Source organism: Pyrus communis, chromosome 7 (assembly GCF_963583255.1).
Source record: "Pyrus communis chromosome 7, drPyrComm1.1, whole genome shotgun sequence".
Lineage (NCBI taxonomy): Eukaryota > Viridiplantae > Streptophyta > Magnoliopsida > Rosales > Rosaceae > Pyrus > Pyrus communis.
In genome coordinates, this window is record NC_084809.1 from 2,354,096 (window position 1) to 2,380,790 (window position 26,695).

Sequence of the window (26,695 nt, forward strand, 5' to 3'; positions counted from 1 at the left end):
CCACGTAAGCAAACTTTCCTAAAGTCTAAGGTGAGTCAGGTAGGAGTTATGGTTCAAATAATTTTTATATCTATTTTACCCTTCACGTTCATTAGGGGTGCTTTCTTTTATAATTATTTATTGTTTGTATTTCGATTTTACGCCACTCTTTGATAGGTATGTAAATTTAATCAGTGTTTAAAATAAAATGATGTCATTATTTTAAACACTGATTTTATCAGATCTACCATATAAAACGAACACGCTTAGAGACTCAATTGGTGCCAAAAAAAATAAGAACGGATACAAATAATTCACTTTTTCTTTTTATACTAACATGAAAGCGAAATGAAACGACTAAGGGATTTTTTTTCTTTTGTTGACTTTTTGATCAGATAAGGATATGTACGAGGGCAAATTGGTCATTTAGCCACTGAGCTCTGCTCTACTCTTTATTTCTCAGCAAATTTGGCTTGGACTACAAGAAATTTATCACATTACAAGAACCAGCAGCAGTTTCAACTTTACAAGGTAATTTCCGTACAACTCTGTCTCTTGTTTGGTTGCTCAGAAAATGTGAGTTTGTTTCCTACTCTTTCACTTTATTTTCTGTTTGGGTGCCGAGAAAACAAAGAAAGCAAAAAGGGTTATGTATGAGCTCTTGGGCATTTTGCTCTATTTTCTTTTATAAATGAATATTGCTTTTATTATTCAAATATTAGATCTGTGCTTTAATGCTTCATATTTTGTTGTGATCTGAGTCTTGTATTTATAATTTTGGAAAAATTCAGGATCTTTGTACAGAAAAATGGGTCAAGCACTTGGTTGTGTTCAAGTGAAGCAGTCAAAAGTTGCTGTCAGGGAACAATTTGGGAAGTTTGATGGTGTGCTTGAACCAGGATGCCATTGCATGCCCTGGTGTTTCGGATACAAGGTAGCCGGTGTGCTCTCACTGCGCATGCGACAACTTAAAGTTCAATGCGAAACCAAGACCAAGGTTTTCAGCTGAATGATCTGTTCAATCCATAGTTTTTGTGTCAGGTTATACTATGTGATATATTATCTCCGACAAAAATTTCACCATGTGACATAATTGGTTTGTTTCAGGATAATATGTTTCTGAATGTGGTTGCATCGATTCACTATCGCCCCTTGCCAGACAAGATACCGGATGCTTTCTACAAGCTCTTGAATGCTGACTCGCAGATTCTGGCTTATGTGTTTGATGGTAAGACTTACAGAAAGTGATTGATAGAGATTGTTGGTTTATAGATTAGAAGTAATACTTCGGTATCTTCAGTTATTAGGGAAACTGTGCCAAAATTGGAGCTTGATACCGTCTTTGAGCAGAAAAGTGACATAGCAAAAGCTGTTCAAAAGGAACTTGCAAAGGTGACAGTAAATATCGTATTAGTTAGAAAGGTTATATCTTGGTGTAACTTTTCTTGACATTTTCGTTACAGGTTATGTATGAGTACGGTTTTGAAATAGTCGAGACCCTGATTGTGGACATTGTACCACATGTTGTAGTGATAAAAGCGATGAATGAGATCAGTGCAGGTAAATTTCACAAAAAAAATGTCACACACTTTGTTCCGAAAATTTCAGTTTGTGATTAATTGCTTGTTCTATGTGTTATTTTTCTTTCTGACACAACAGCTAAAAGGAAGAGGCTGGTGGCGAAAGAGAAGGCGGAAGAAGAGAAAATGCTGAAGATCAAGCGAGCGGAAGGAGAGGCCGAGTCCAAGTACTTCGTAGGACTTGGCATAGCGCGCCAGGGCCAGGCCATTGTTGACGGGCTGAGGGACACCGTGCCTGACTGCTTTACACAGATTATGCTAAGGAGGGGATAGAAGCTCCAAACGAACAAATATATCTGCAACGCTTGACTGCAGAATTTATTCATCGAAAACTAGTTACCAAGTATCAACTCTATCAAGTTCTTAAGTTTTAATAGTTGGTGTGACAAATGATAATTATTATGTTAATTCTCTTAAATCTTATCTGTTTTCAGACATCAGGTGTAAAAAAACTAAGTCCTTTTGCATCAACAGCAATGCAATATATGTGTTAAACTGTTTTTACACTTCCTTGAAATGCAGCAACTACATTCTCTGCATGTATGACCTAAGAAACAAAAACAAGACAAGTAAAACGGAAGTTTAGAATCCAAAATCGAAAGCAACAAAGAAAATTTTCCTAATGTCAGCTAAATACCTGCCAATCTAGTAAATCAACAACAACATTAGCGGAAGAATTTTATAGGTTGCATTGAAATTTATTGATTGGATTGATTATGTAACATTTGGAGGTCGGAAAAGGTGAAGATTTTCGAGTTTGGAAGAGAGAGAAGATCTGGTCACACAGAGTGTTCAACCCTAGTGCGCCGAAAAACTCCCTAAACCCTGGTGAGTAAAAAAATTAAAAGGCACTGAAAGGAACTTATTGACATTATACAGAGTCACAAGAAAAATTGCAAGAATGTAAATGGAGAAACTATACTTTTTCCTTTATGCTAACATGAAAGAGAAATGAAACAGAGGGTAATTGTGCCATTTTCATCATAGAAGGGTCGACTGCAAGGGAAAACTGGTCATTTAACAACTGATCCGCTCTGCTACTCTTTATGTCTCAGCAATTTTGGCTTGGATTACAAGAAATAATTCACAAACAATTTTACAAGAACCAGCAGCAGTTTTAGCTTTAAAAGGTAAAGTCCGTATAACTCTGTCTGCCGTTTGGTTGCTCAGAAAATGTGAGTCCATTTTGGTGAGAGACAGTGTGCTTGTCTTCTCCGAAAATGTTCCCGGATCAACGGCCAAGGATGTCATGGACATGGTTTTGGTGACTCAATACTTCGACACCACGAAGGAGATTGGAGCATCCTCAAGTCAGCGTCTGTTTTCATCCCGCACGGGCCAGGTGCGATCAAGGATGTTGCTTCGCAGATTCGAGAGGGTCTCCCTCAAGCTGATTATGCTAAGGCATAGAGAGAGAGAGAGAGAGAGAGAGAGAGAGAGAGAGAGAGAGGAAAAAGCTCAAGGAAATAAATTATCTGTAATGGTTACATATTATTAGGGAGGGTCTGCTTAAATTATTCGTATGAAGAACAAGTTATCAACTCTATCCAGTACTTACATATTATAAGTTGGCGACTGTGCAGTTTATTATGTTTATTTTCTTAAATATTATCTGTTTGCTTGCAGAAATTAATCAACAAAACTTCATCTACGAGGATGTTCTAGCCGACATAACTCTATCAAAATTTAAAAGACAAAACAAAAAGAAATTTTTATTGCGTTTACATAAACACAAATAAAAAAATTCTCATTTTCAGGTCGACAGATGACACTTCATCTCCTTTGTCTGTTTTATCAACTTCCCAAATTAATAAAAATTTGGTTGCAATATTACTACTCTAAATTACTAGGAATTTGAATATGCAACACAGTGGGTTTGAAGAGAAAAAAAAACATTACAACATATTGTATGCATCAAATATATATCTAGGAAAATCTAAAATACGTCTTAGCTAGATTACTAAGTATAGAAATATATGCATCTACCCTTTTAAGGAAATGAAAGAAAAAAGAAGCATATCAACCTTAGGGTTTGAATTCTCTAATCTAGGAAGGGTTGTGATTTTCACACACCCTTAACTACTTTTCCCACACCCTTTCCTATTTTTTAATACTTAATTGGTATCCTACTATTTAATCATCCATATATACCCTTCCTACTTTTTTATGGTAATTAATGAAAGATTAAATAGGGAGGGGTATATATGGAGGGTTAAATAGTAAGATACAAATTAAGTATTAAAAAATATGGAGAAGTGTGGGAAAAGTAGTTAAGGGTGTGTGAAAATCACAACCCATCTGGGAAGTGTCTTGAATATGCTCAAATCGTATGACAAACGTACGGTAGAGTGAGTGCTCAAGTCTACTTGTTGTATATAACTATATGTCATTTTCTCTCATAGCATGGTAACATAAATTTTCTCGCATCACAAATAGTTGGAATACAACTCTAATGAATGCCCTTATCATAAATAAGATTGCAAGTCAAGGAAATTGAACTAATGAATTGTAGGAATTCGACGTGAAAAATTGAGTGTCAGCTGTCGACTACCTGACACCCTCTCCCACTTCCTTTATCCAAGCTTGGAACAGACAGCATAAGTTAACTTACACAAGTGGAGAGACAAAAATTTTACTTTTTGTACTAACATGAAAGCGAAATGAATCAGACTATGGGTTGTTCTTTTTTTATTTTATTTTATTTTAACTTTTTTTTAACTTTTTGATCAGATAAGGATAATACAAAGGTAAACTGGTCATTTTACCCACTGAGCACTGCCGTGCTACCTCTTTATATCTCAGCAAATTTGGATTGGATTACAAGAAAATTATCACAAACAATAATTATTAATTTTACAAGAACAAGCAAAAGTTTCAACTTTATATATACTACTACAAAAAACACTTTGCTCAACGAAATAAGATTTGTTGTGCAAAGTCTGATTTTGTTGCTCAAAACCTTGCGAGGCGAAATTTTTGTCGTGCATGATTGATCGCGCAAAGCTCGTTACGATTGCACGACGAAAATAAATATTTGCCTTTGCGGGTCAAAATATTTCATCGCGTAAAGTTTTTGGTTTTTTATTTTTTATTTAATTAAATTAATTTAATATTTTACGCGATGAAATCAATTGTTTGAAAGACGAAATATTTTGTTGTGCAAGGTATTTTATTTTTGTTTTATTATTTCTCTTATTTTAATTTAATTATAGTAATTGTTTGTGCGACGAAATATTTGGTAGCGTAAGATTTTTCGCATTTTACGTTTTTAATTTAATTTAATTGTATCCTTATTTTTTTTAATTACTTTAATTTAAATTGACCATATTCAAAATAAAATTACATATGAAAAATAGTGATCAAATTATCCATAATATATATTATATTAAAAATGTACACATAAATTAACAAAGTACAATAATAAAATCCTAATACAAGTCTAATGTGGTGGTAGTGGCAGTGGATATGGTCCGATAACGTCTTAGTCCTCAACTTTCGTCGTCAAAGTCTCGACGATTCCCTACAAACAAAACAAACATGGTCAAATAACAAAAAAACAACATAAAATAATACCAAAAAATGGGCATAATCTCCCCTAAAATTGGCATACCCCAAACTCCACCCCACACCAAACCCAATTAATTAACTCCAAAAACACATATTAATGAAAGAAAAAATTTGGGGAGAAAATACCTTTTTGGCAAGATTGAGAGTGAGTGAGAATGAGAGAAATGAGTGAGTGTGAGAGAGTTATAAGAGATAGTGAGAGAGTGAGAGATGAGAGAGAGTGAGAGTGAGATAGAGAAGAGAGAGTGAGTGAGAGTGAGAGATAGAGAAGAGAGATTAAGTGAGAGGAGTGAGTGTGAGAGAGAGGGTCGAATTTAGGGAGAGGGAAAGAGATAAGAGGTAAGAGAATAGAGAAAGACATTGAGAAAATTGTGGAGTAGTTATTTTGGTTTTAAAAACCGTATCACTTTGCATGACAAAATATTGGTCGCGTAAAGTCTTAAAAAAAATTTCTCGTGCCCCATTTTTGGCGCCCACCCAAATTTTTAGGGTTTTGTGCGACTAAGTGTTAGTCATGCAAAGTTTTGTGCAACGAAGGATTCGTCACTCGCAAAGTCTTAAAAAAAATTCCCACATCCCATTTTTGACGCTCACCCAAATTTTAGGATTTTGTGCGACGAAATATATGTTTGCCGCGCAAAATTAAATTTTTTTTTTTTTTTTTATAAATAATAAAAAAGAAAATAATTTTATTTTACAATTTAAAATATAAATAAATTAAAATAAATAGGGTTTAGATGACCAAGTGATTCGTCTCACAAAAAAAAATAATTTAGTTTAACAATATAAAATTAAATAAAAAACAAGTAAATAGGGTTTAAGCGACGAAATATTGTTATTCGTCGCGCAAAGTTTTAAAAAAATAATAAAAACTTATGAAAATAACTATATTTTAAAACTTATAATATAAAATTAAATAAATAAATTGGTTTAGGCGACGAAATATTTGGATTTTGTTGCGCAAAGGTTTTTAAAAAATAATTTTTTTATTTTTGTTAAGACTTTGCGCGACAAAGTTCAAAATTTCGTTGCGCAAAGTAATTTTGAGCGAAGATGTTTGTTTCATTGCACAAAATTGTCTTTTACTTACGCGACGAAGTTTAAAATTTCATCACACAAAGTGATTATGCATGACGATGTGCGTTTCATTGCGCAAGGGGTTTTTTTTACTAGTGTTACTAGGTAATGGCCGTACAACTCTGTCGTTTGTTTAATTGCTCAGAAAATGTGTGTCCGTTTCATACTCCTTCGCTTCATTTTCTGTCTGGGTACCGAGAAAACAAAGAAAGCCGAAAAGGGTTATGTATATATGAACTCTTAGGCGTTATGCTCTTATCTCTTTTATGCATGGATATTGTTTTCATCATTCGAATGTTAGATCTGTGCTTTAATGCTTCATATTTTGTTGTGATCTCAGTCTTGTATTTATAATTTTGGAAAAATTCAGGATCTCTGTACTGAAAAATGGGTCAAGCACATGTCTGTGTTAAAGTGAAGCAGTCAAAAGTTGCTGTGAGGGAACAATTTGGGAAGTTTGATGGTGTGCTTGAACCAGGATTCCGTTGCATGCGTATCGTGTTTCGGGTACAAGGTAGGTGGTGAGCTCTCACTGCGCGTGCCGTGCGACAACTTAAAGTTCAATGCGAAACCAAGACCAAGGTTTTCAGCTTCCCTAGGCTTCCTTTATTTCACATTCCCTGAATGATCTGTTGTGAAATCCTTTGGTTTTCAGCTTCCCTAGGTTTTTCAGCTTCCTATAATTTATATTATACTAAGCCACTAACATGTATAATATAATATAGATAAAAGCATTAAAAAAAGCATTGAAATTATAACTTAGAGAACAAAAGGAAGGGAGCATGTGGAAAGCATAGAAAGCATGAAATTATATCATATATAATTTGTATAACGTAAGGAAAGCATCAGGAAAGCACAGGAAGAAAAGCATCAGTTACCCAGCTCTCGGTACCAGCTGCAGTTGCAGTCGATGGTCAAAGGTGAAGGTCTCCCAGTGGCAGTCTGATTTCTGAGGTTCGAGTGAAGAAAAAAAGGTAGATCCAAATTTTATACAAGGATCAATTTTTTGGTCAATTATCACGATTAAATCATCGCGATTCTCTCCAGATTTAGTGCCATTATCTATGATTTTTTATTTATTATTATTATTTTATTTTTTTTTTGTGATTATCCTCTGAATTTAGTGTCAAAGTATTTGGAAAGTACTGCATCCGGACAATCAGATACACGTATCCCATGTATCCCCACGTGTTAGATATGGGATACGGGGGGTAAACCACTGTGTCCATGCATCGTAGCATCTCATAAGTTGGTGACCGTGTGCGATTTATTGTGTTTATTTTCTCAAAAATTATCTGTTTGCAGAAATTAGATGGAAAAATTAAGTGATTTTGCAACAATAGCATTGCAAATTTTGTGTTAAAACACGAAAGTTTGAACGAAGAAGAACCATGACTTATATTCTAATTGATTGATTTCGTTACATAAAGAATCCAAACCATAATCTCATAAAAAGTTGTTGCAGAGGAAATTAACCAACAAAACTTCATCTACCAGGATGTAGGCTGATTACCACTACGTAAACATACCATAAATTGCATCAACTTTTCCGAATTAATAAAGGTAACTTACAATATTACTACTTTAACTTACGAGGAATTTGAACCTGAAACCAATGAGTTGAACATAGAAAAAATAAAAAACATTGCAACATGTATGCATCAAATATCTAAGAAAATAAAAAAATGCGTCTTAGATTACTAAATATAGAAACATATGCATCTACGCTTTCAAGGAAAAAAGAAAAGAAAAAAAGAAACACATCATCTAAGGTGTATAAATTACTAGATTACATTACATCAACCTTGTACTAGGGTTACAATGCAACCTAGACAATCTAAGCAACAAGTATGTGATGGCAACCAGAGTTTGTCCAAGAGAACCTACCTGTGTGGGACGCCATTGATGTAGGCACGAGATCGTTTTCTACTTCCACTACTCAATAATTCCTTTACTGTATGAATAGGTTTCAATGATTTTAAGGAGTTCAACAAGTGGAAGCTAGCAGGGACTAAACCTCAAATATATACACACACACACACACACATGTATGTATTTATATATATATATATATGTGTATGTATGTATGTATGTATGTATGTATATAGCTAGGGTTCCTACACCGCCGACCTATTAACAGCTGTGTACAACCCTATCAACTTTAACTATAATTGAGTCCTATCATGATTCGATATCTTTGCATTGAATCTTAATAAGGATTCCTATAAGTTAGTTGCATAGAGTTAAGACTCCATGATTCTCATGAAATCAAGATTTCTAGATCACGTGTATCTCAAGCAATCCGTATAATGAGTTGCTTGTAATCCAAGTAATCCAATTCATCACACATTGTCATTCACTGGAACTTTACATTCTCCCACTTGAATGTCAATGAAGATGTCCTAATATAATGAGAACTCATGGGGATCATCGAGTCATCAATATTTTGCGATTAACTTTTCTAGCAACGGGTCACTTTGAATCGAATGCAGCAGAAAACAAAGAACACATCGGGGCACTCTAGGATTGCATCCACATCCAACTTAAAGCACTATGTTACTATCAAAGTCATGATATCAAGAGTTAGTAAGCAAAATGCCAGCTCACCATAAAAAAACTGAGATTGTCATCTGTACAAAAATTTATTAAGATGAAATATGAGTGGTTATTGAATCAAACGTATAAGTTGATAGTACCAAAATAATTCAAACGTTGACTGATAAACCAAGCAAACTTGAACATGGTTGTTCCAGTGAACTGAGTGCTTACTTGCACTCATTAACTGAATCAAAAGTTTCTCTAACACCCATATTGAAAATGTGCTTCTTGAAATCTCCCACTAGTAGAGCCTTTGTCATGTGGGATCAGCTACCATAAGATCTATGCCTATGTGCTGAATATCACTAGTTCCCTTCTTGACTTCATCTATCACCTTCAAGTATTTCATATCCATTAACCTGCTTGCCAACAATCTCTTATTGTTCTTCGTGGAGAACACCTTCAAGTCTACTTGTTGTATATAATTGTGTATCCATTTCTCTCATCACATTGTAAAGGAAACCGAATTAACGAAATGGACAAAAATTGTACTCTTCCTTTTTATACTAACATGAAAGCAAAATGAAGCAGACTAAGTGATTTTTTTGACTTTTTAATCAGATAAGGATACTATACAAGGGAAAACTGGTCATTTACCCACTGAGCTCTGCGCTGCTAGCTCTTTATATCTCAGCAAATTTGGCTTGGATACAAGAAATTTATCACAAACAATAACTTTACAAGAATCAGCAGCAGTTTCAACTTTACAAGGTAAAGGCCTTAAAACTCTGTCCCTTGTTTGGTTGCTCAGAAAATGTGAGTCTGTTTCATACTCTTTCGCTTTATTTTCGGTTTGGGTGCCAAGAAAACAAAGAAAGCCAAAAAGGGTTATGTATGAACTCTTAGGCATTATGCTCTTTTTTCTTTCATACATAAATACAATTCAAAGTTAGATCTGTGCTTTAATGCTTCATATTTTGTTGTGATCTCATTCTTGTATTTATAATTTTGGAAAAATTCAGGATTTGTGTACTGAAAAATGGGTCAATCACTCGGTTGTGTTCAAGTGAAGCAGTCAAATGTTGCTGTGAGGGAACAATTTGGGAAGTTTGATGGTGTGCTTGAACCAGGATTGCATTGCATGCCCTGGTGTTTCGGGTACAAGGTAGCTGGTGAGCTCTCACTGCGCGTGCGACAACTTCAAGTTCATTGCGAAAGCAAGACCAAGGTTTTCAGCTTCTGTAGTCTTTCTTTATTTCACGCACATTCCCTGAATGATCTGTTGTGAAATCCATAGTTTTTGTGTCAGGCTATAATAAGTGGTATTATCTCCGAAATTTTTTTTTGCCATGTGAGTTAATTGCTTTTTTTCAGGATAATATGTTTGTGAAAGTGGTTGCATCGATTCACTATCGCCCCTTTCCAGACAAGATACCGGATGCTTTCTACAAGCTCTTGAATGCCGACTCACAGATTCGGGCTTATGTGTTTGATGGTAAGACTTGCAGAAAGTGATTGATAGAGATTGTTGCTTGTATAGATTGGAAGCTAATATTTTGGTACTCTTCAGTTATTAGGGAAACTGTGCCGAAATTGGAGCTTGATACCGTCTTTGAGCAGAAAAGTGACATAGCAAAAGCTGTTCAAAAGGAACTTGCAAAGGTGACAGTATCATATGAACTAAACTAATTAGAAGGGTTATATCTTGCATAACTTTCGCTGAGAACCGATAAAAAATGTAACCCTTTTTTTTTTTTTTTTGACATTTTCGTTACAGGCTATGTATGATTATGGTTTTGAAATAGTCCAGACCCTGATTGTGGATATTGCACCACATATTGTAGTGATGAATGCGATGCATGAGATCAATGCAGGTAAATTTCACAAAACAAATGTCACTCACTTGTTTTGAAAATTTCAGTTTGTGATTAATTGCTTATTCTATCTGTTATTTTTCTATCTGACACAACAGCTGCAAGGAAGAGACTGGTGGCGGAAGAGAAGGGGGAAGAAGAGAAAATCCTGAAGATCAAGCGAGCGGAAGGAGAGGCAGAGTCCAGGCACTTGGTAGGGCTCGGCATAGCGCGCCAGAGCCAGGCCATTATTGGAGGGCTGAAGGACAGCGTGCTCGACTGTTTTACAGAGATTATGCTAAAGAGGGGATAAAAGCTTCAAATGGACAAGTATATCTGCAATGCTTGACTGCTTAAATTATTCATCGAAGACTAATTATCAACTCTACCAGTTCTAAAGTTTTAATAGTTGGTGTGTCAAATGCTAATTATTATGTTAATTCTCTTAAATCTTATCTGTTTTCAGACATCAGATGTAAAAAAACGAAGTCCTTTGGATCAACAGCATTGCAATATATGGGTTGAAACTGTTTTTACACTTCCTTGAAATGCAGCAACTATATTCTCCGCAGGTATAAACTAAGTTTCGAATTCAAAATCGAAAGCAACAAAGAACTTTTTCCTAATAAATCAGCTAAATACCTGCCAATCTAGTAAATAATCAACAACATTTTCGCCGAATTTTATAGGTTGTGTTGAGATTTATTAATTGGATTGATTATGTTACGTTTGGAGGTTGGATAATGTGAAGATTTTTGAGTTTAGATGAGAGAAAGAAGCGCTGGTCACGAAGAGTGTTCAACCCAAGTGCGCCAATATAATCAAATTGTATGATAAATTTACGGCATAAGCATTCGAGTCTATAAGTTATATACAATAATGCATATATTATGATCACGTGACATGACAAAATTTTCTCCTAAAGCAAATAGTTGACCACAACTCTATGGAAGCCTTATCACTTGGTAAGTAAAAAATTACAACACATTTAAAGGAACTTAATCACATTATACAAAGTCACATGAAAAATTGCAAGTAAAGAAAATTAATTAATGTAAATGACCAAATTATGCTTTTTCCTTTAATACTAGCACGAAGGCGAAATGGAAGAGGGTAATTTTGACTTTTTGATCATAGAAGGGTCGAATCCAAGGGCATACTGGTCATTTACCAACTGATCAGCTTTGGTAATCCTTTTATATCTCACAAATTTTGGCTTGGATTACAAGAAATAATTCACAAACAATTTTACAAAAACCAGCAGCAATTTTAGCTTTAAAAGGTAAAGTCCGTACAACTATGTCTCTCGTTTGTTGCTCAGAAAATATGCGTTCGTTTCGTACTCTTTCGCTTTATTTTCTGTTTGGGTGCCGAGAAAACAATACAACTGGAGTTCAACTGATTTCTTTTCTTTAGATCTATGCCTTATTGATTCATATACAACTTTTGTTACTAGTTTAAGCACTGAAGAATGGGTCAAGCACTTGGTTGTGTTCAAGTGAAGCAGTCAAAAGTTGCCGTGAGGGTGCATTTTGGGAAATTTGATGATGTGCTTGAACCAGGATGCCACTGCATGCCCTGGTGTTTCGGATACAAGGTAGCCGGTGAGATCTCTCTGCGTGTGCGGCAACTTGAAGTTCGATGTGAAACCAAATCCAAGGTTTATGCCTTCTGAATTTAGCCCTTACTTTACATTCCCGGAACGATCTGTAGTGAAATCCACAATGTTTATGTCAGACTATGTGAAATTATGCCGGAGATAAAATCTCAATATGTGACATAATTGGTCTTTTCAGGATAATGTGTTTGTCCAAGTGGTTGCATCGATTCAATATCGCCCATTGCCAGATAAGATGTGGAAAGCTATCTACACGCTCTCAAACGCCAACTCACAGATTCGGACCTATGTGTTTGATGGTAAGACTTGCAGAAAGTGATTGGTAGACATTGTTGCTTGTATAGATTGGAAGCTACTTTCTTACTCTTCAGTTTTTAGGGCAAGAGTGCCGAAATTGAGCTTGATGCTGCCCTTGAGCAGAAGAGTGACATAGCGAAAGCTGTTGACGAGGAGCTTGCAAAGGTGAAACAATTGTTTATTTTTAATAGAAATGGTTATATCTTTGTGTAACATTTGTCGAGAACCAATGAAATTGTAGCCATTTTTTCATTACAGGCAATGTCTGCTTATGGTTTCGAAATAGTCCAGACCCTTATTCTGGATATTGTGCTGGATGTTCATGTGAAGAGAGCGATGAATGAGATCAATGCAGGTAATTTCCACTCAAAAAATGTCACGCAAATTGTTCCGAAATTTCAATTTGTGATTTGGTTATTGCCCTATGTTTTGCTATCTGTCATCATACAACTACAAGGCACAGATTGGCGATGAGAGAAAAGGCTGAAGCAGAGAAAATCATGCAGATCAAGCGAGCGGAAGGAGAGGCAGAGTCCAAGTATTTGGTAGGGCTTGGCATAGCACACCAGCGGCAAGCCATTGTTGACGGGCTGAGAGACAGCGTGCTTGTCTTCTCCGAAAATGTTCCCAGAACAACAGCCAAGGATGTCGTGGACATGGTTTTGGTGACTCAATACTTTGACACCATGGAGGAGATTGGTGCATCCTCAAAGTCAGTCTGTTATCATCCCGCATGGGCCAGGTGCGGTCAAGGACATTGCTTCGCAGATTCGAGAGGGTCTCCCTCAAGCCGATTATGGTAAGGACTAGAGATGGGATAAGAACTTCGGACGAACAAATGCATCTGCAATGCTTGACTCCCTAAATATTAATAGTTGGTGTGATAATTGCTCCTTATCATGTTAATTTTCTTAAAAATTATATGTTTCTAGAAATCAGATGTAAAAAAAATGTCATTTGCATCCACAACATTGCAACTTTTGTGTTAAAGTACGACAAAGTTCTAGTTGATTGATTTCGTTTCTTTACATAAAGAATACGAAATTAAACAAAAAAAATATAAAACTGAACTCATACAAGAAGAAATTAACCAACAAAAGTTCATCTACTGTGAATCCACCATAAGCGATTACTGCGGGAATTCCCGTCGTCGAATTCTTTCAAGCTTCTGATCTTCTCCAAAGCGCCTTCTTTGTCGTACATCCCTTGTAATGCAAATACAAATCCTTTCCATCCTTCCGTGACTCCCGTCCTGCTGAGCGCCGGCAATGCCCAGTTCACTAGCTCATTAGCAAAACCCGCGTCCGAGAACAATACCTCAGTAACTGGCAAAACAGGCAGTATTTGGATTCCAAGTCTGATTTCTCTTGCCTCCGCAGTCGCAAACCAAAGCCCGCTGTCTCTCTTCGTCGCCCATAAAACTCCCACAACTCGGTTTTCCTTTGCGAAATCTTGCTCGTAAATTTGACTCTCTCCTCCCTCTCTTACATGCCACCACATTTGAGCTGCCTGAATTTCCAATGTAGTAAGCAGTGAACCGGTGGCCTCAAGTTGCGCATCGTTATAGGCTTTTCCCATCAGAGAAGCTGCATAGTAAGCGTTAACCGCCTCACTCGTGCTCTCTTGATTCCTCCCGTCTGTGAATTCTGTCAACCCTCCCGCCCACGAGTGCAATTTATAAAGATCAAAGGTTCTCAGACGCGGATAATTTGGATTCGATTGCTTGTCCTTGTTGAGAAAATCGTCCACGAGCGAGTAAGCTTGAGGCTTGTACTTCTCCCCCCATGCAGGATCAATCTTTGCTAACACGGAAATTCCATATATAAAGTACCCCAGATGAAAATGGTGATCGGAATAAAGACCAAACCCGAAATCAGCACCTGGATCAGCTGTGGAGGATTTCGTAACAAGTCCACCCCATTTATTATCGTGCAAAAATCCGTTGCCGCTAAAAGTACCATCCAACCACGGCTCGATTTTCTCCCTTAAGAATGTCCTAATCACGGGGATCACATCAGGGAAAGCTACCTCCTCGGCGATCAGAGCCAGCCTTGCCGCTCTAGCAACCAGTTTCCCATAAAAATATGAAGATGAAGTAGTTGATTGTGTAGAACTAAGAGCGTCAACGTCTCGACGAAGCGCAGATATGATTTCAGGGAATGAATCTTTTTTGACACCTCCAACGGAATTCCAAGTAACTGGAATAGGCTTTGGTGCTAACACCCACGAATCACCAACAACGCCAATCAAATTGCCGTCAATGCTTTTGTACTTAAAATCCTGCAAAACTGTTGCATTGGACAGAAGCTTGAGGTGTAGAGGATGAGCTAGCATGAGCAAGTCTCCACCTATCTTTTCAAATTTATACGACAAAGTATTTGAGTTTTCGAGCACAGCTGCACCAGAAACCGGGTAACAAGAACTGAAGTGGTCAAGAATTCCCTCAGATTTAGGATCAGGATCCGGCATTACAGCAAAACGAACAACCCCAGAAAATTCTTTAAGAGTTAACGTGGATGAGCCGCTGTCGGTTAATTCAGTTGGTAACGACGTGTATACTAGCCATGTTTGATCGTTGTTGAGCTTGACGATGAACTTAGTGTTTGAGCCACTCGCTGAGGATGCCGAGACAATTGTATGATCGGTCGATATAGAAACCGACGTGGGGCGGTAAACAAAACAAGTGAGAAACGGACTTCCTCGAACCAGGTAGAAGCGGAGGTTGGAGGAGGGAAAGTCCAATGTCACACTGAGGTCATTGAAGTCGGAGACTACATGGTGGCCGTTTCTGTTTGAATTTGAGGCGAAGATGGTGAGGTCGGCTTCGAATGGGGATGTGGATACGACGGTAGAGGTGTAGGAGAAAGATGGGTAAGCGAAAGACAGGGAAGAGTTGGCTGATCTGGTGATGTAGGGGTGTATGTACTCCGGTTGGTCGCCATTGTGGAGGACAAAGTTTTGAAAGAATGAGCTGGTGGGGAGTGGGGATGAGAGGAGGTTCGGGGCGAAGAAGGTTGAAGGGTCGGGAAGGACGGCTGATTGAGCTTCCGGGAAAAGGAACGGGGCTGCAGCAGGGGCGGCCTGCGGAGTCAACGCCGAAAAACAGAGAACGCAGATGACGAAAGCAAGAGAAGAGAGCATGCTTGCCATGGTGATGCTTTTGATTTGGTACGTAAGGTGGTTGTGAATAAGACTGTCGATCGGACTTGTTTATTTGTAGGGATGCTTTGGATGTGAAATTTCAGCTTCCGAGTTTAGGTGGGAAATTAGAAAACCTAGTGAGATTTGGTACTTGTTTGGAAAACTAGGAAACATTTAAGGGGTTTTATTTTGTTTGGTCTCCTAATTATATATGGTTTTGTTTAACTTGCTCGTTTTGGAAGAGAGGTAAAAATTTGACAAATAAGACAAAGCTACCCACTACACTCGTTTGCTTTAGGAATTCTTCTGTGTGGAAGTTCTTGGCCGTTCGGCCGAAAAATCACCGGGTAGGGACAGAATACACGGCGGAGGTGGGGCTGGGTGGGGCGGTTTTGTCTTAAGCCGGACAGTGACGGGTTCTCGTCGTCCGAACCTAAGAATTTGCCTTCCGATACCACATCATCAGTATTCAGTAATGAACGGAGTAAATAAAATGCTAACATTCCAAACGGACTTCTCAAATTCAAGATGCCAACGAAGGCCGAAATATCATTGATTATAGGAGGAAGAAAAGAAGAGCCGAAACAGCCACGAAAAATGGTAACAACATTTGAAGACTACCGGGCTTCATCATCCTCCGCTAACACAAGCATGAAAACGGTCGCAAAACATGTCTGAAACCATCGAATTTTTATTTTTACAAACCGAAGCCATCAAAACAGAACGATTTCCCCTACCATATGGACTTGTTCCGAGAAAAAAGAAACATTTAGAACCAAAGAAATGTCAGCCTGGAAAGACAACTATATTACGCTCTACCTCTGCTCCCTGCCGCAGTGAGCAATAAACCCACTCATGGCTTGAGAGCAAGAGCCAACCCAATCTTGGCGCTCTTCTCAATGGCCTTGGTGTCTACCTCTCCTGAAACAGTGAGGAATGACTTTGGGCGCCACTCGTGCTGGATCAGGGCACTTGCTTTGCCAAAGTTGTTTACGCGTGCCTTAATGGATGTCAATGGATCCAGGGCATGCTGGGTGCCAAGAGTGATGGTATTCTCGTTGGTAGGAAACCTGTGGGTCACCTCAGCGCCAACAGCTGTGTTGGAAAGGGGATTGACACTGTGATAGTAGGATACACTGAGGATGTCACCTTTATCATTCCTGTATCATGGGAAAAAAAATCTTTATCACACCATGCACCAAAACTTCAATATCACAAAGCCAATATACATAAAATCAAATAAGCCAGTCGTAGACAACCAAAAGAATACTTACAGGGTCAATGCAGCGACTAGATCAGCATTGGAGAAGCTCAGTCCAGCATTGCATTTAGTCAAATTCCCGGTCTTGGTGTCGAATGACAGATCAGTACCAAGTGCAAGCTGATTGGTTCCAATAACACCAGAGAAGTTAACAATAGGGTTCGCTGTCAAACCAACACTGGAGCTTATCCCTGCATAGTCATGCAGATATTGGAGTTCCACCTGTTAACAATCACCCACATATTAGATAGCAATTCTACAAATGATCCCGATTAATGAAATGCTTTAATACAGAGAGTGAACTCCACCCACAAGTTCTACCACATATTGGCAAACTTAATAGACGAGTGACAGATAAAAAATCAGGCATAACAGTCATACCTTGCCAGACCTCTGATCAGGAACTTTGAAGCTAAAGATTGCCTTCAGGCCAGGAGCAGGTTGATCAACCGTAATAGTGGTGGACAGCTGATAACAAAATAAACCATTGGTAAACCGACTTTAGCAAGAAAAGATGAGTACAAGTTAAAATAATTACTTTATTCGGTTCCAAATGCACTAAAGCTCCTCAGTTCCGTTATATCTGAATGAACATTTAACACTATTTCTAATGGATGTGTGTATGTCCAACAAAAAGCAAAAGAAAAGAAAATACTTTTGGCATTTACAATCATCACCTCAATATGATCCTGTAACAGAATAGATGGAAAAGAAACATAAATGGATGTGGGACTAACATTGGAGTCGGTGTCAACTTTGACATCAGTTGTGACATTCTTGTTCTTCAACTGAGTGTTCACATCAGCCAGAAACAGCTCACCTTTCTTCGTTCCTGAAGAACTGATAGCCTGCAAATATGAAGAAGTAAGTAAATGTAGGATACATGGTTAACTTAGAACTTGTAAACTATATGGCGGATCGAGTTGAACAAAGAGTCGGTAAGAAAGGTATGCGCAAGGCAAATGGCAATGGGCATAAGCATGTAGGGAACACATGGAAAATTATACGAATCACTTTTAATATCAGTGCTGCTCATTAAATTCTATGTTTGGCTAGAAATTTCACTAAATTTCTTAAACTCAGCTAAATCTAATAACACAAATAAAAAAGTTCTACAGAAAAGGTTAACTAACAAAACTAGCAAAGAATCGGCACCCAGGCCAAAATCAAAACGTTCTTAAATTAAACAAAATCAAATAACTAAGACGAACAAGATGCTAGTTCGACTAGCCATTTCAACACATTCACAGCAATAAATCAACAATTGACACTTCCTGCTTAAACGCCACCAAATTCTAAGCATAATATGAAACAAAAAGTTCGAAGTTTTAATCGGAGGCGAATAATTTCACCGAAAGTGGAACAAAATTATATCTCAGAGCATGAAACGAAACCCTACAGATTCAACAAGTGAATATACATATACAAATACAGATCTCAGGGCAAGAAAAAAGTGCGAAAGAACTCACCACTCCAGTGGGAGAGAAGGTGGTGATGGTGAACTTATGGTCGCTCTGGTAATCCCTGTACAGAAGATCTGAAATTTAACAAAAACCCATTAGCAAAAAACGAAATATAAGAAAAACCCATCAATTTTTTACAACCAAATTTATACATATACATGTATATATACATATATCAGATAATATAAAAAGAGGGATAGCTATACCTCTGGCTTTCTTGCCGATGTCGGTGTAAAGCCCAGGTCCCACCATCTTCTCAGCAAAGATTTGGGATTGGAACGCGAACAATGGAAACCCAGAAGGGACTTGGGTGTCTCTGTAGCTCTCTGAGAAGGGGAAGTGAGAAACGGCGAAAGCGACGAGCGATATATAGTGGGGGAGGCGAAAACCCTAAATCACCACCCGATTTCAATTTCACCTTTCTTTTCGGCGAGATTTTGTTTTTACTCTATTTTTTTTATTTCTCGATTAAATGAGGACCGTCGGATCTCGATTTTCTCACCGTTGATTTGCCTATTTAGGGTTTTTTTTTTTTCCCATTTTTTATATAATGTGAATTTATCAAGTGATGCTTGGCGTTTCGGCCAAGCCAATTTGACCGGGTGAATTTACCAAATTGGTCTTTTCATTTCCCAAAAGTAAAGGTCTTTATCTTCTTTTTATTATATAATTGACCAGGAAAATAAATAATACGTTTTATATAGTATATTCATTATTTTTTCTTGGTGTTTAAAGATAAAATGATTGTGATGATCATATGATAACAAACTAGGTGGCTGTGAAAGTGACATCACTTGTTTAGAATTACAAGAATCTTTTTTTTTTTATTGGTCAAAACTCTTACGATCTTTCCTAATAGCGTTGTGATGGTACCAAATTTCATATTTTTGACAAACAAGTCGTACATCAAGTGGCTCAAACTTAGTAGCTAGTCCACTGCATCTTAAGTATCATGTTCAATGCGTGCACAGCCACATGCCACCCATTATAGGTAGGTAGCAAATGACAAATGATTTGTAATATGATAGACTATTAGTACTCACCACATCTTCAATGTGTACACACTATACCCAACAAATAACAAATGATCTATAATATTATTATACTCTAAAGTTGGGGATGAAATTGCATTGTTCGTTAAAGGGCTGATTTTGAGTTACTTACTTTAGCTACAAGTGCAATCGAGGGGGTTTGGTTTTAATTACCTTGCCATGCACTCAATTCCACTCCTAATCCCGAAAATTAATTCCCAAATCCTCAATTTGACAAATATTAATCCTCAAATCACCAATTTAACAAATTAAAACTCTAAATCGAAAATAATTCCCAAATCCCCAATTTGACAAATTAAAATCCTAATTTCAAATTTTAGGATTTGCAAATACTAGAGAGAAGTCGTGGACCCATAGGGACGGTGGTTGGGCGACGAAGTATGGAGGTGGTGGAAGGAAGGATGGGTGGTGAACGACGATGACGAGCTTCTGGTAATCCTCTTCGTACCCTTCCGATCTCGACATACCTCTTGAAAGACCCGTGGGGGTTGTGGATGGGGAACAAAGTGTGGATGTGGTGGAAGGAAGGATGGGTGAAAGGGAGAGGAAGACATAGGAGAGAGCGGGAGGTTTCTAGGGAGAGGAAGTGTGCCAGCAGTGAGATTCAAATCTAAGACCTCTTATTTACAAGTGAAGAAAAATTTTACTAGACCGTAGGACTACGCGACATAAAGACTTTACAATTTCTCTCGAATGCATATCAAAATTTATATTTAAGTTAAACAATTAATGTCTTGCCTTAAGTCATATATGGTCTTAATTAAACAATTAATGTCTTGCCCCAAGTCATATATGGTCTTAATGTGCATGCTCATGGACTTCTTGACTTGGATGTGCATTTAATTTTTTATAAATTTTGAATTATTATTTAAAATTTTAAAGTTAAAAGAGAGTGTTTAAGAAGGATAATATAATTTTGTTTAGTAAATAATTCAAAATTCATAAAAGTTAAGATATAGTGTTTAAGGAGGATAATACAATTTCGTTTAATTGCAATTTAATGTGTTCCTTTTTCAGTTGTAATTGATAATTGGAGGCCTTAAATTAAACTTTTGATTAATCTCTATTTTTCTTTTAATGTTACATCCTGCAAGTGGTATGTGCGAGAGTAGTGTATATTAACAATTTTTTTTTACTAAAAGAAAAGTATGTATACATATTTTATTTATACTTTTTTCACGTATAAATGTATATACATGTATGATGTGTGTCTATCAGTATATTTAAGTTTATACTGATGTAAGTGTGTATTACTTTCAACTTTGTGGCCTAATCTTCACTTCTGCAGTGAAATTACAAATAAAAAATGATAAATAACATATCCAAATTAACACCCGTAAAAGAATGTATGAGATTTTACAAATGTGTGACATGCTATGCTATCAAAGATAGAGATGGATAGATTTATAAAACTATCACTATTCCGTAAAAGAATAAATGAGATTTTACATATGTGTGACATGATATGCTATCAAAGATAGAGATGGATAGATTTATAAAACTATCATTATTTCATGTTATAAATCAAAGTTATAGGGTAATGCTAGAGAGATCATCTAGTTAAATTATATTTTGTGAATTATCTGACATAATTGTTGATGATTGAGTTATTACTTAAGTATTGATTAACGTGCTTATTTCATATTAGTGACACCTCGCATGATTTGCAAATGCAATCTAAAAAGTTAGTTTACTGAACGTTATCTCAAAATACATATCAAGGTCTTTACGGATTTATCATTTACAAATTAGCTTTATTAATTAAAGTACGTGAGTTACACATTCATACACAACAGGACTCGAACGTAGTGTTTTATTTAGTCGCACGCAATTTTTTTTAAAATATTGTCTGTCTTGATGAAGATAAAAACGTCAAACTCACGAATTTATGAAGTTTTGGCACAAGTGAACACTTACGTCGATTGTCCAAAGTGAGTGATCACTTTCTCAATGACTCATGCCTAGGTAGCGGGGTAGACATGCCTGCTATATATAATTAAGCTTGGAATAAAACGTCAGATTGGACCAGAAAATAGGAGTCGGTCATAGTCTGTTCAATAGATACATTCATGTATAAAAGTAGTCGACAGTCGGTACTTTGTTTTCACGTGAATTCCTATGACATTCATGTATGTATGTATGTATGTATGTATGTATGTATGTAGTAAACATATCAGCCATATTACATGTGAAACAAATTCTAAAAAATTAAATGAGAGACTTCCAATAATCTATCCTCATCCCTCTGCAATTTGATCACCATTTCATAGTACCCAAACTGTGCTGCACAAACTTTCGATTTAATCGATTTCGGAACTTTCGAATCGTTGGTATTCTGATCCAGTATCTTCATGGTGAAACTGCGTAATTTACAATCCCAGAAGGAAGTAGTAGGCCAATGCTATTGGCAATGCAATGAGCATCCCAAAAATAACCCTGCAACAACAAAAACAAAACCATATCGTCTCAGAATTGTGTAGTTGGAGAGGTTCTACCGTCTAACCAGTGATATATAATACGAGATGAACAAAATCAATCGTTACCCGGTGCTCAAAATGTCTGGATGTACATTATATTCTTTCGCAAACACGAAAGGAACAATTCCTTGAGGAAGAGTTGCCTGCAGTAATTAAACAACAGACTATTTAGCATTCCTGTGTACCATACACTACAGAGAAGAAAAAATATATATGTACCTGCACTACTGCCACTCTGAGAACTCTGCCCCTTAGTCCAACTGCAAAGGAGGACACCGCCATTATCGCAGGGCCGGCTATGAACTTCAATCCCATGGCTATCATCGCCTTTCGTGTCCCACACACTATTATGCTACCGCGCGATGCCATGAAAAGGCCTATAAGCAGCAGAAATTAATTCATGTGTCCAACTGTTAATGTTCAAGTAACATGGCAGGTGATCAGTAGTTTTTCTCATGTTTCTTCATACCTAAGCTGAACATTGCCATCCCAAGTCCTCCATTCGACAGTATCGCGATTGATTGCGCAATGATTTCTGGCAGCTTCACTTCCCACCTGCAACAGATTATAATTCAACCCGATGCCAAGAAATACACAAATCGAACCAACAAAAGCGACGAAAGTATGCCTACCTGTAGTGTATGCTTGCCCAAATCAGACCCAACAATGTTGCATGAGTGTTTGGGTTGGTTATAAGCTTCCTCCCAACTGTTAACAGAATAGATTTGATCTTCTTGGTATTGTTGGCTCTCGTTTCGTCCTCCGTCTCATCTTTCGATTGCGCTTCGTGAGGCACGTCCATTTCCTCTTTGAACAGAAACAAGACCAAAGGATTGATGATGTTAGAACACAACATGATTTGAAATTAAGAGGCAATGCAGTGTAGCTACCAATTATTAATAGTAACGTTAGAGAAGAAAAAAAATGAAACCGACTCAATAAATGGTAAAACCGTCTGTTCATAAGTTTAGAATATAATCCGGTAACGTGCACGTGTGCCGAATTTGGTGATGCTTTTTTCTTACGCTCTTCAATTTCAAATGCAATGTTTGAATGTTAATTACCTGCAGTGGGTTCCGATGAAGGTGTGACAGACGCCGCCTTAGCGGCCCTGAACTCGAACAGAAACAGCAGCATATTGTACCAGATTAAGCTCTGCAACACAACTATCTGTGTCACAAGCTTGGCCGCCTCATCCCCGTACATGGCCTTCAGCAGCGGAATCCCGAGGATCAACGTGTTAGGAAGCGTCGAAAGAGAGAGGCCGGTTATGATGGAATTCAACCCGCCATAGGAACTGAATTTAGTGACTGCTGCCAGTGCCAGGAATGCAGTCAGTTTTTGGAGGCAGTCCGCGAGGATGAGTTTATGGTTCATTTTGTAAGGGTCGTTGGAAGAAATGATTTGAAAGGACAGAAGAGGGATTGAGAATTTGGCAACAAATTTGTTAATTCCAGAGCATTGATCTGGCGTGAAGAGCTTCCACCATTTCACAGAGAGGTAGGCCAAAATCATGGCAACATATAGAGGAACAGTGGCTGCCACAACATGGTAGACATCTGTTAGAGAAATCATGGCGAGGTTAGAAATTAAACGATGCTCAGCAACGGATATCTACTTCCTGGCTATGTATTTTGGTGATGAATGCTTCATATGCTGGTGGAATTAAAAACAAGAACATAAGAAATCTCTCTTTTATTCTTCTTGTTTGGTGCTTTGTCAGATATGAAAAGTTGAGGAGAGAAATGACTGTTTATATAGAACCTTTATTAAAGTTTTTGTTAATCCCCATATTGGCCTTTGGTGTTGATTTTGTTTGTGTTAGGAACTTAGGAGTGAAAACATAGGTTATTGCCTTTCTATTTGGAGGTGGAGTGTCTACCCTCCCATTTCCATACTCTCTCTATGTCTTTCTGTTTGTGTGGTCACAGTTAAGCCACGTCAACATTTTATATTCCTATTACTTTTTGTTTTATTATTTCTATAAAAAATTAATATAAAATGTTGACGTGACTTAACTGTGACCACACATCACAGTAGGGCATGGGGAGAGTATGGAAATGGAAAGGCAGACAATCCACCTCCTTTCTATTTAGGTAAAAAGAAGTGACTTTCAAGACAATAAGGTTTCTCTCGCTTTACAATCGTTGAAAAGAGAAGGGAGGAAATCTATTGTACGCAATCTTATCCTTACTTTGCAGAGAGATTATTTTCACGACTCGAATATGTGACATTTTGATCACAAAAAAACAATGTTTCCATTATGTCAAGGCTCGCCCTCACTCATTTTTCTTGTTACATGATTGAATAAATCACAACATAAAAACAAAAAAATGAGTGCAAAAGAAGAAAATGTGAATGTGAATGTGAAATCACTATCCTTAAGAAGAAAAAATATACTTTGCTCTTTTCATATAAGAAGTTATTCCTCTTTGAAGAGAAATTAAAGTTCAGACACACTGCATATGGTCCAATATCTTAGTGAATAGAATGTTGAATTTACCTATACGTCTCGAGTTCGAAACTATCCCTCTTCGAACTCTCTCCATTAACAAAATCAATTTTATTTTATCTAGTAATTAAAGATAAAAACACTCCTCCATGCTATTGTGCACTGATTAACTTTTAGCGTATGCCTTATTCCCTTTTTATGATGGTTAAGTATTAAACTATTAATAAACAATAGAGAAGGTCAATCTGTAATTATAGTAAAAATTCAGGGGCTTTTAGTCATCAAATATCAAAAGGTAGATTCCAGTTTGATTTCCTGTGGTCATGTTCTTTAGGCAAAGCAGAGCTATGTAGGTAGGCTGACACATGGTAGCTCGAACACCTTTCTTGGTATCATTTTCCTTCCAAGTTTGTAATTCCTTCTCATTTTTAGTAAAACTTAAAAGAGGTTTATTTAAAAGAAAACTAATTAAAAGAATTTGAAAATTTTGAGTTTTAACGATAGTGGTAAAATAAATAGTAAAGTAAATAGTATCAAGATTGACTTTTTAGTGTAAAAATGTGATTTTTCGTTAAAGTGAACAGTACCGGGAGCTTTTTGTTAAAGTTCCTTTTATTTAATTGCAGAAAATTAATCACATTGCTGACAGCCTGACATAATGTCTAATATACATAAGTGTCGGATAGAATGGAACGGTTGATCTCACCTTTATTAATAGATCGTGTGTTAGTAATAATAATATGATCAGTTTTGTGTCTTCAAAACAGTATCGTTTTAGTTATAAACCCCAAACAACAAATCTTTTTGGTCATTTCAATCCCAATGATTGTAAATAATGAGCTCATTTGGAAGTGTTTATAAAATGATTGAAAGTGCTTCTAGTGAAATAATTTTGGAATCAATCTTTAGTAAAAATGCAAGTGAATTTTCAAAAAGCACTTAAAGTGCTTCTTGTAAGAAGCATCAATTATGTACTTCTTTAAAAAGGATTTACTTAAGAGTTTTTTGAATCCAAAAAAATTTTCGCTAAAAATTCAATCATTTTAAAAACACTTTTAAACGAGTCATATGATTAGAGTTGTTTAACTTTGGAGGGTTTTGAGGAAGAATAAAGGAGTGAAATGAATTGCAAGTGAAGTAATCGAACTTCTGAGTTTATTAACAGTTTGAAGGAAGAATTTTTGCAAAATATGGTCAAAAGTGTTAGAATATGTGTAGTTGGGGAATTTGCTTTTTAAAATGCTAAATTAATTTTCTCTGTAAATGATCATTATCTCTTCCTTCAACTTGTGATTGAATATTTGATTTCCAATTGCTTCGTTGATCTGTTGTTCTTGTCGCAGAACATCACATGAATTTGCCTTTACAAAATCTGAAAAGTGGGTGAATATAAATATCTGTCTGCTGTAGTGCATTGATATATTCCTTCCTGCAGCATATTACGGCAACAGCTAGCATCTTGCATAAAAACCTTATGCAATGTCAAATATTATCACACCAAGGGTGTCGACCATATGAATAGTAGAATACTTAATGCGATTGATTTTACTCTAAATCTTTCGTTAGCGTCAAGTACTTCATATATTTTCTTAAAGTTTCTTCCTAAGTTTTCTTAAGTCTTCCTCTACTACTTTTAACCCAAGTTTCCCTCTCATATTTATTCACATCTTCTAACCGAAGCATCTGTAGGTCTTCGGTTCATGTGTCAAAACCATCTTAACCGATTTTCTCTCATCTTGTTTTCAATAAGAGAAAATCGGTTAAGGTGGTTTGGACATGTAAACCGACCATCTTAACCGATAATGTACAGATACTCCGAATAGAAAATACGACTATACAATGTCAAATTAGCCAAAAACTCTCTCGCGTTTCATATAACTAAGCGGCTTGGCACATACTATCACACATCTAAGTAGGGTTTTCCGACCAAGTGTATTTCTATTAGATGAAAGAATTTAAACAAGTTATAACTCTATATATGTTATCATGCTGTGATAATTAAAGAACTAAGTTTTGTTAATGAATGGTATCAAGGGAATATATTGGAGTATTGATCAATGTTCTGTTCATTGAAGGAAGGAAGGAATGTTTGATATGCTTTCTATATGTAGGTTAGAGAAGGCAAATTTATATTAAAATGCCTTTGTTTTTTGCTACATGGTCATACCAATTTGACTAGACCAAGATCAACTTCACGATTGGAAAACCTTTTTCAATTGTATATATAGGAAATTATTAAAAATTCTTTTATCTTTTTGGTTCTTAATTTAAAATTTTGGCGTCCAATTGTTCACGAAAGCCAAAATAAATTACTAGAGAAGGTCGTGGATGGTAATAATT

General features: G+C 36.6%; 4 protein-coding genes and 2 pseudogenes across 5 annotated transcripts; 3 read left to right on the plus strand and 3 right to left on the minus strand.

The window, feature by feature from the left end:
- The first annotated feature begins 787 nt into the window (after window positions 1-787).
- Window positions 788-2,969, plus strand: LOC137741049 (hypersensitive-induced response protein 2-like; annotated as a pseudogene).
- A 3,976-nt stretch (window positions 2,970-6,945) lies between these two features.
- Window positions 6,946-11,092, plus strand: LOC137740879 (hypersensitive-induced response protein 2-like). Of its 2 annotated transcripts, XM_068480683.1 has the most exons (7): window positions 6,946-7,177; window positions 9,363-9,512; window positions 9,764-9,969; window positions 10,116-10,236; window positions 10,312-10,403; window positions 10,519-10,615; window positions 10,714-11,092. In XM_068480683.1, the coding sequence occupies exons 3-7, from the start codon at window positions 9,781-9,783 to the stop codon at window positions 10,905-10,907; spliced, it is 693 nt and encodes a 230-aa protein (XP_068336784.1). In that variant the 5' UTR covers window positions 6,946-7,177; window positions 9,363-9,512; window positions 9,764-9,780; the 3' UTR covers window positions 10,908-11,092. The 2 variants fall into 2 exon arrangements, with proteins under 2 accessions (XP_068336784.1, XP_068336785.1); XM_068480684.1 differs by lacking the exon at window positions 9,363-9,512.
- Window positions 11,093-12,065: 973 nt separating this feature from the next.
- LOC137738989 (hypersensitive-induced response protein-like protein 2) lies at window positions 12,066-13,319 on the plus strand (annotated as a pseudogene).
- A 291-nt stretch (window positions 13,320-13,610) lies between these two features.
- On the minus strand, window positions 13,611-15,659 carry LOC137738982 (glucan endo-1,3-beta-D-glucosidase-like). Its single transcript, XM_068478452.1, has one exon. It carries the CDS (start codon window positions 15,657-15,659, stop codon window positions 13,611-13,613), a length of 2,049 nt encoding a protein of 682 aa, XP_068334553.1.
- A 511-nt stretch (window positions 15,660-16,170) lies between these two features.
- On the minus strand, window positions 16,171-18,763 carry LOC137738988 (mitochondrial outer membrane protein porin of 34 kDa-like). The gene is made up of 6 exons (XM_068478459.1): window positions 18,581-18,763; window positions 18,381-18,448; window positions 17,649-17,759; window positions 17,293-17,379; window positions 16,925-17,133; window positions 16,171-16,810 (listed from the first exon to the last, which is right to left on the minus strand). The coding sequence occupies exons 1-6, from the start codon at window positions 18,624-18,626 to the stop codon at window positions 16,504-16,506; spliced, it is 828 nt and encodes a 275-aa protein (XP_068334560.1). The 5' UTR covers window positions 18,627-18,763; the 3' UTR covers window positions 16,171-16,503.
- Window positions 18,764-21,432: 2,669 nt separating this feature from the next.
- LOC137738987 (probable auxin efflux carrier component 8) lies at window positions 21,433-23,604 on the minus strand. Its single transcript, XM_068478458.1, has 6 exons — window positions 22,968-23,604; window positions 22,536-22,710; window positions 22,373-22,458; window positions 22,123-22,280; window positions 21,970-22,046; window positions 21,433-21,862 (listed from the first exon to the last, which is right to left on the minus strand). Exons 1-6 carry the CDS (start codon window positions 23,476-23,478, stop codon window positions 21,796-21,798), a joined length of 1,074 nt encoding a protein of 357 aa, XP_068334559.1. The 5' UTR covers window positions 23,479-23,604; the 3' UTR covers window positions 21,433-21,795.
- Window positions 23,605-26,695: the final 3,091 nt, after the last annotated feature.

Coding starts and splice junctions, on each gene's coding strand:
- LOC137740879 (XM_068480683.1), top strand. CDS start 9,781: ATGGGTCAATCACTCGGTTGTGTTCAAGTGAAGCAGTCAAATGTTGCT. Junction 9,970..10,115: donor ATTGCGAAAGCAAGACCAAG/GTTTTCAGCTTC, acceptor GCTTTTTTTCAG/GATAATATGTTTGTGAAAGT. Junction 10,616..10,713: donor GATGCATGAGATCAATGCAG/GTAAATTTCACA, acceptor CTGACACAACAG/CTGCAAGGAAGAGACTGGTG.
- LOC137738982 (XM_068478452.1), bottom strand. CDS start 15,659: ATGGCAAGCATGCTCTCTTCTCTTGCTTTCGTCATCTGCGTTCTCTGT.
- LOC137738988 (XM_068478459.1), bottom strand. CDS start 18,626: ATGGTGGGACCTGGGCTTTACACCGACATCGGCAAGAAAGCCAGAG. Junction 18,449..18,580: donor CATCGGCAAGAAAGCCAGAG/GTATAGCTATCC, acceptor GTTAAATTTCAG/ATCTTCTGTACAGGGATTAC. Junction 16,811..16,924: donor CTAGTCGCTGCATTGACCCT/GTAAGTATTCTT, acceptor CCCATGATACAG/GAATGATAAAGGTGACATCC.
- LOC137738987 (XM_068478458.1), bottom strand. CDS start 23,478: ATGATTTCTCTAACAGATGTCTACCATGTTGTGGCAGCCACTGTTCCT. Junction 22,281..22,372: donor GATGGCAATGTTCAGCTTAG/GTATGAAGAAAC, acceptor TGCTGCTTATAG/GCCTTTTCATGGCATCGCGC. Junction 22,047..22,122: donor TCAGAGTGGCAGTAGTGCAG/GTACATATATAT, acceptor TAATTACTGCAG/GCAACTCTTCCTCAAGGAAT.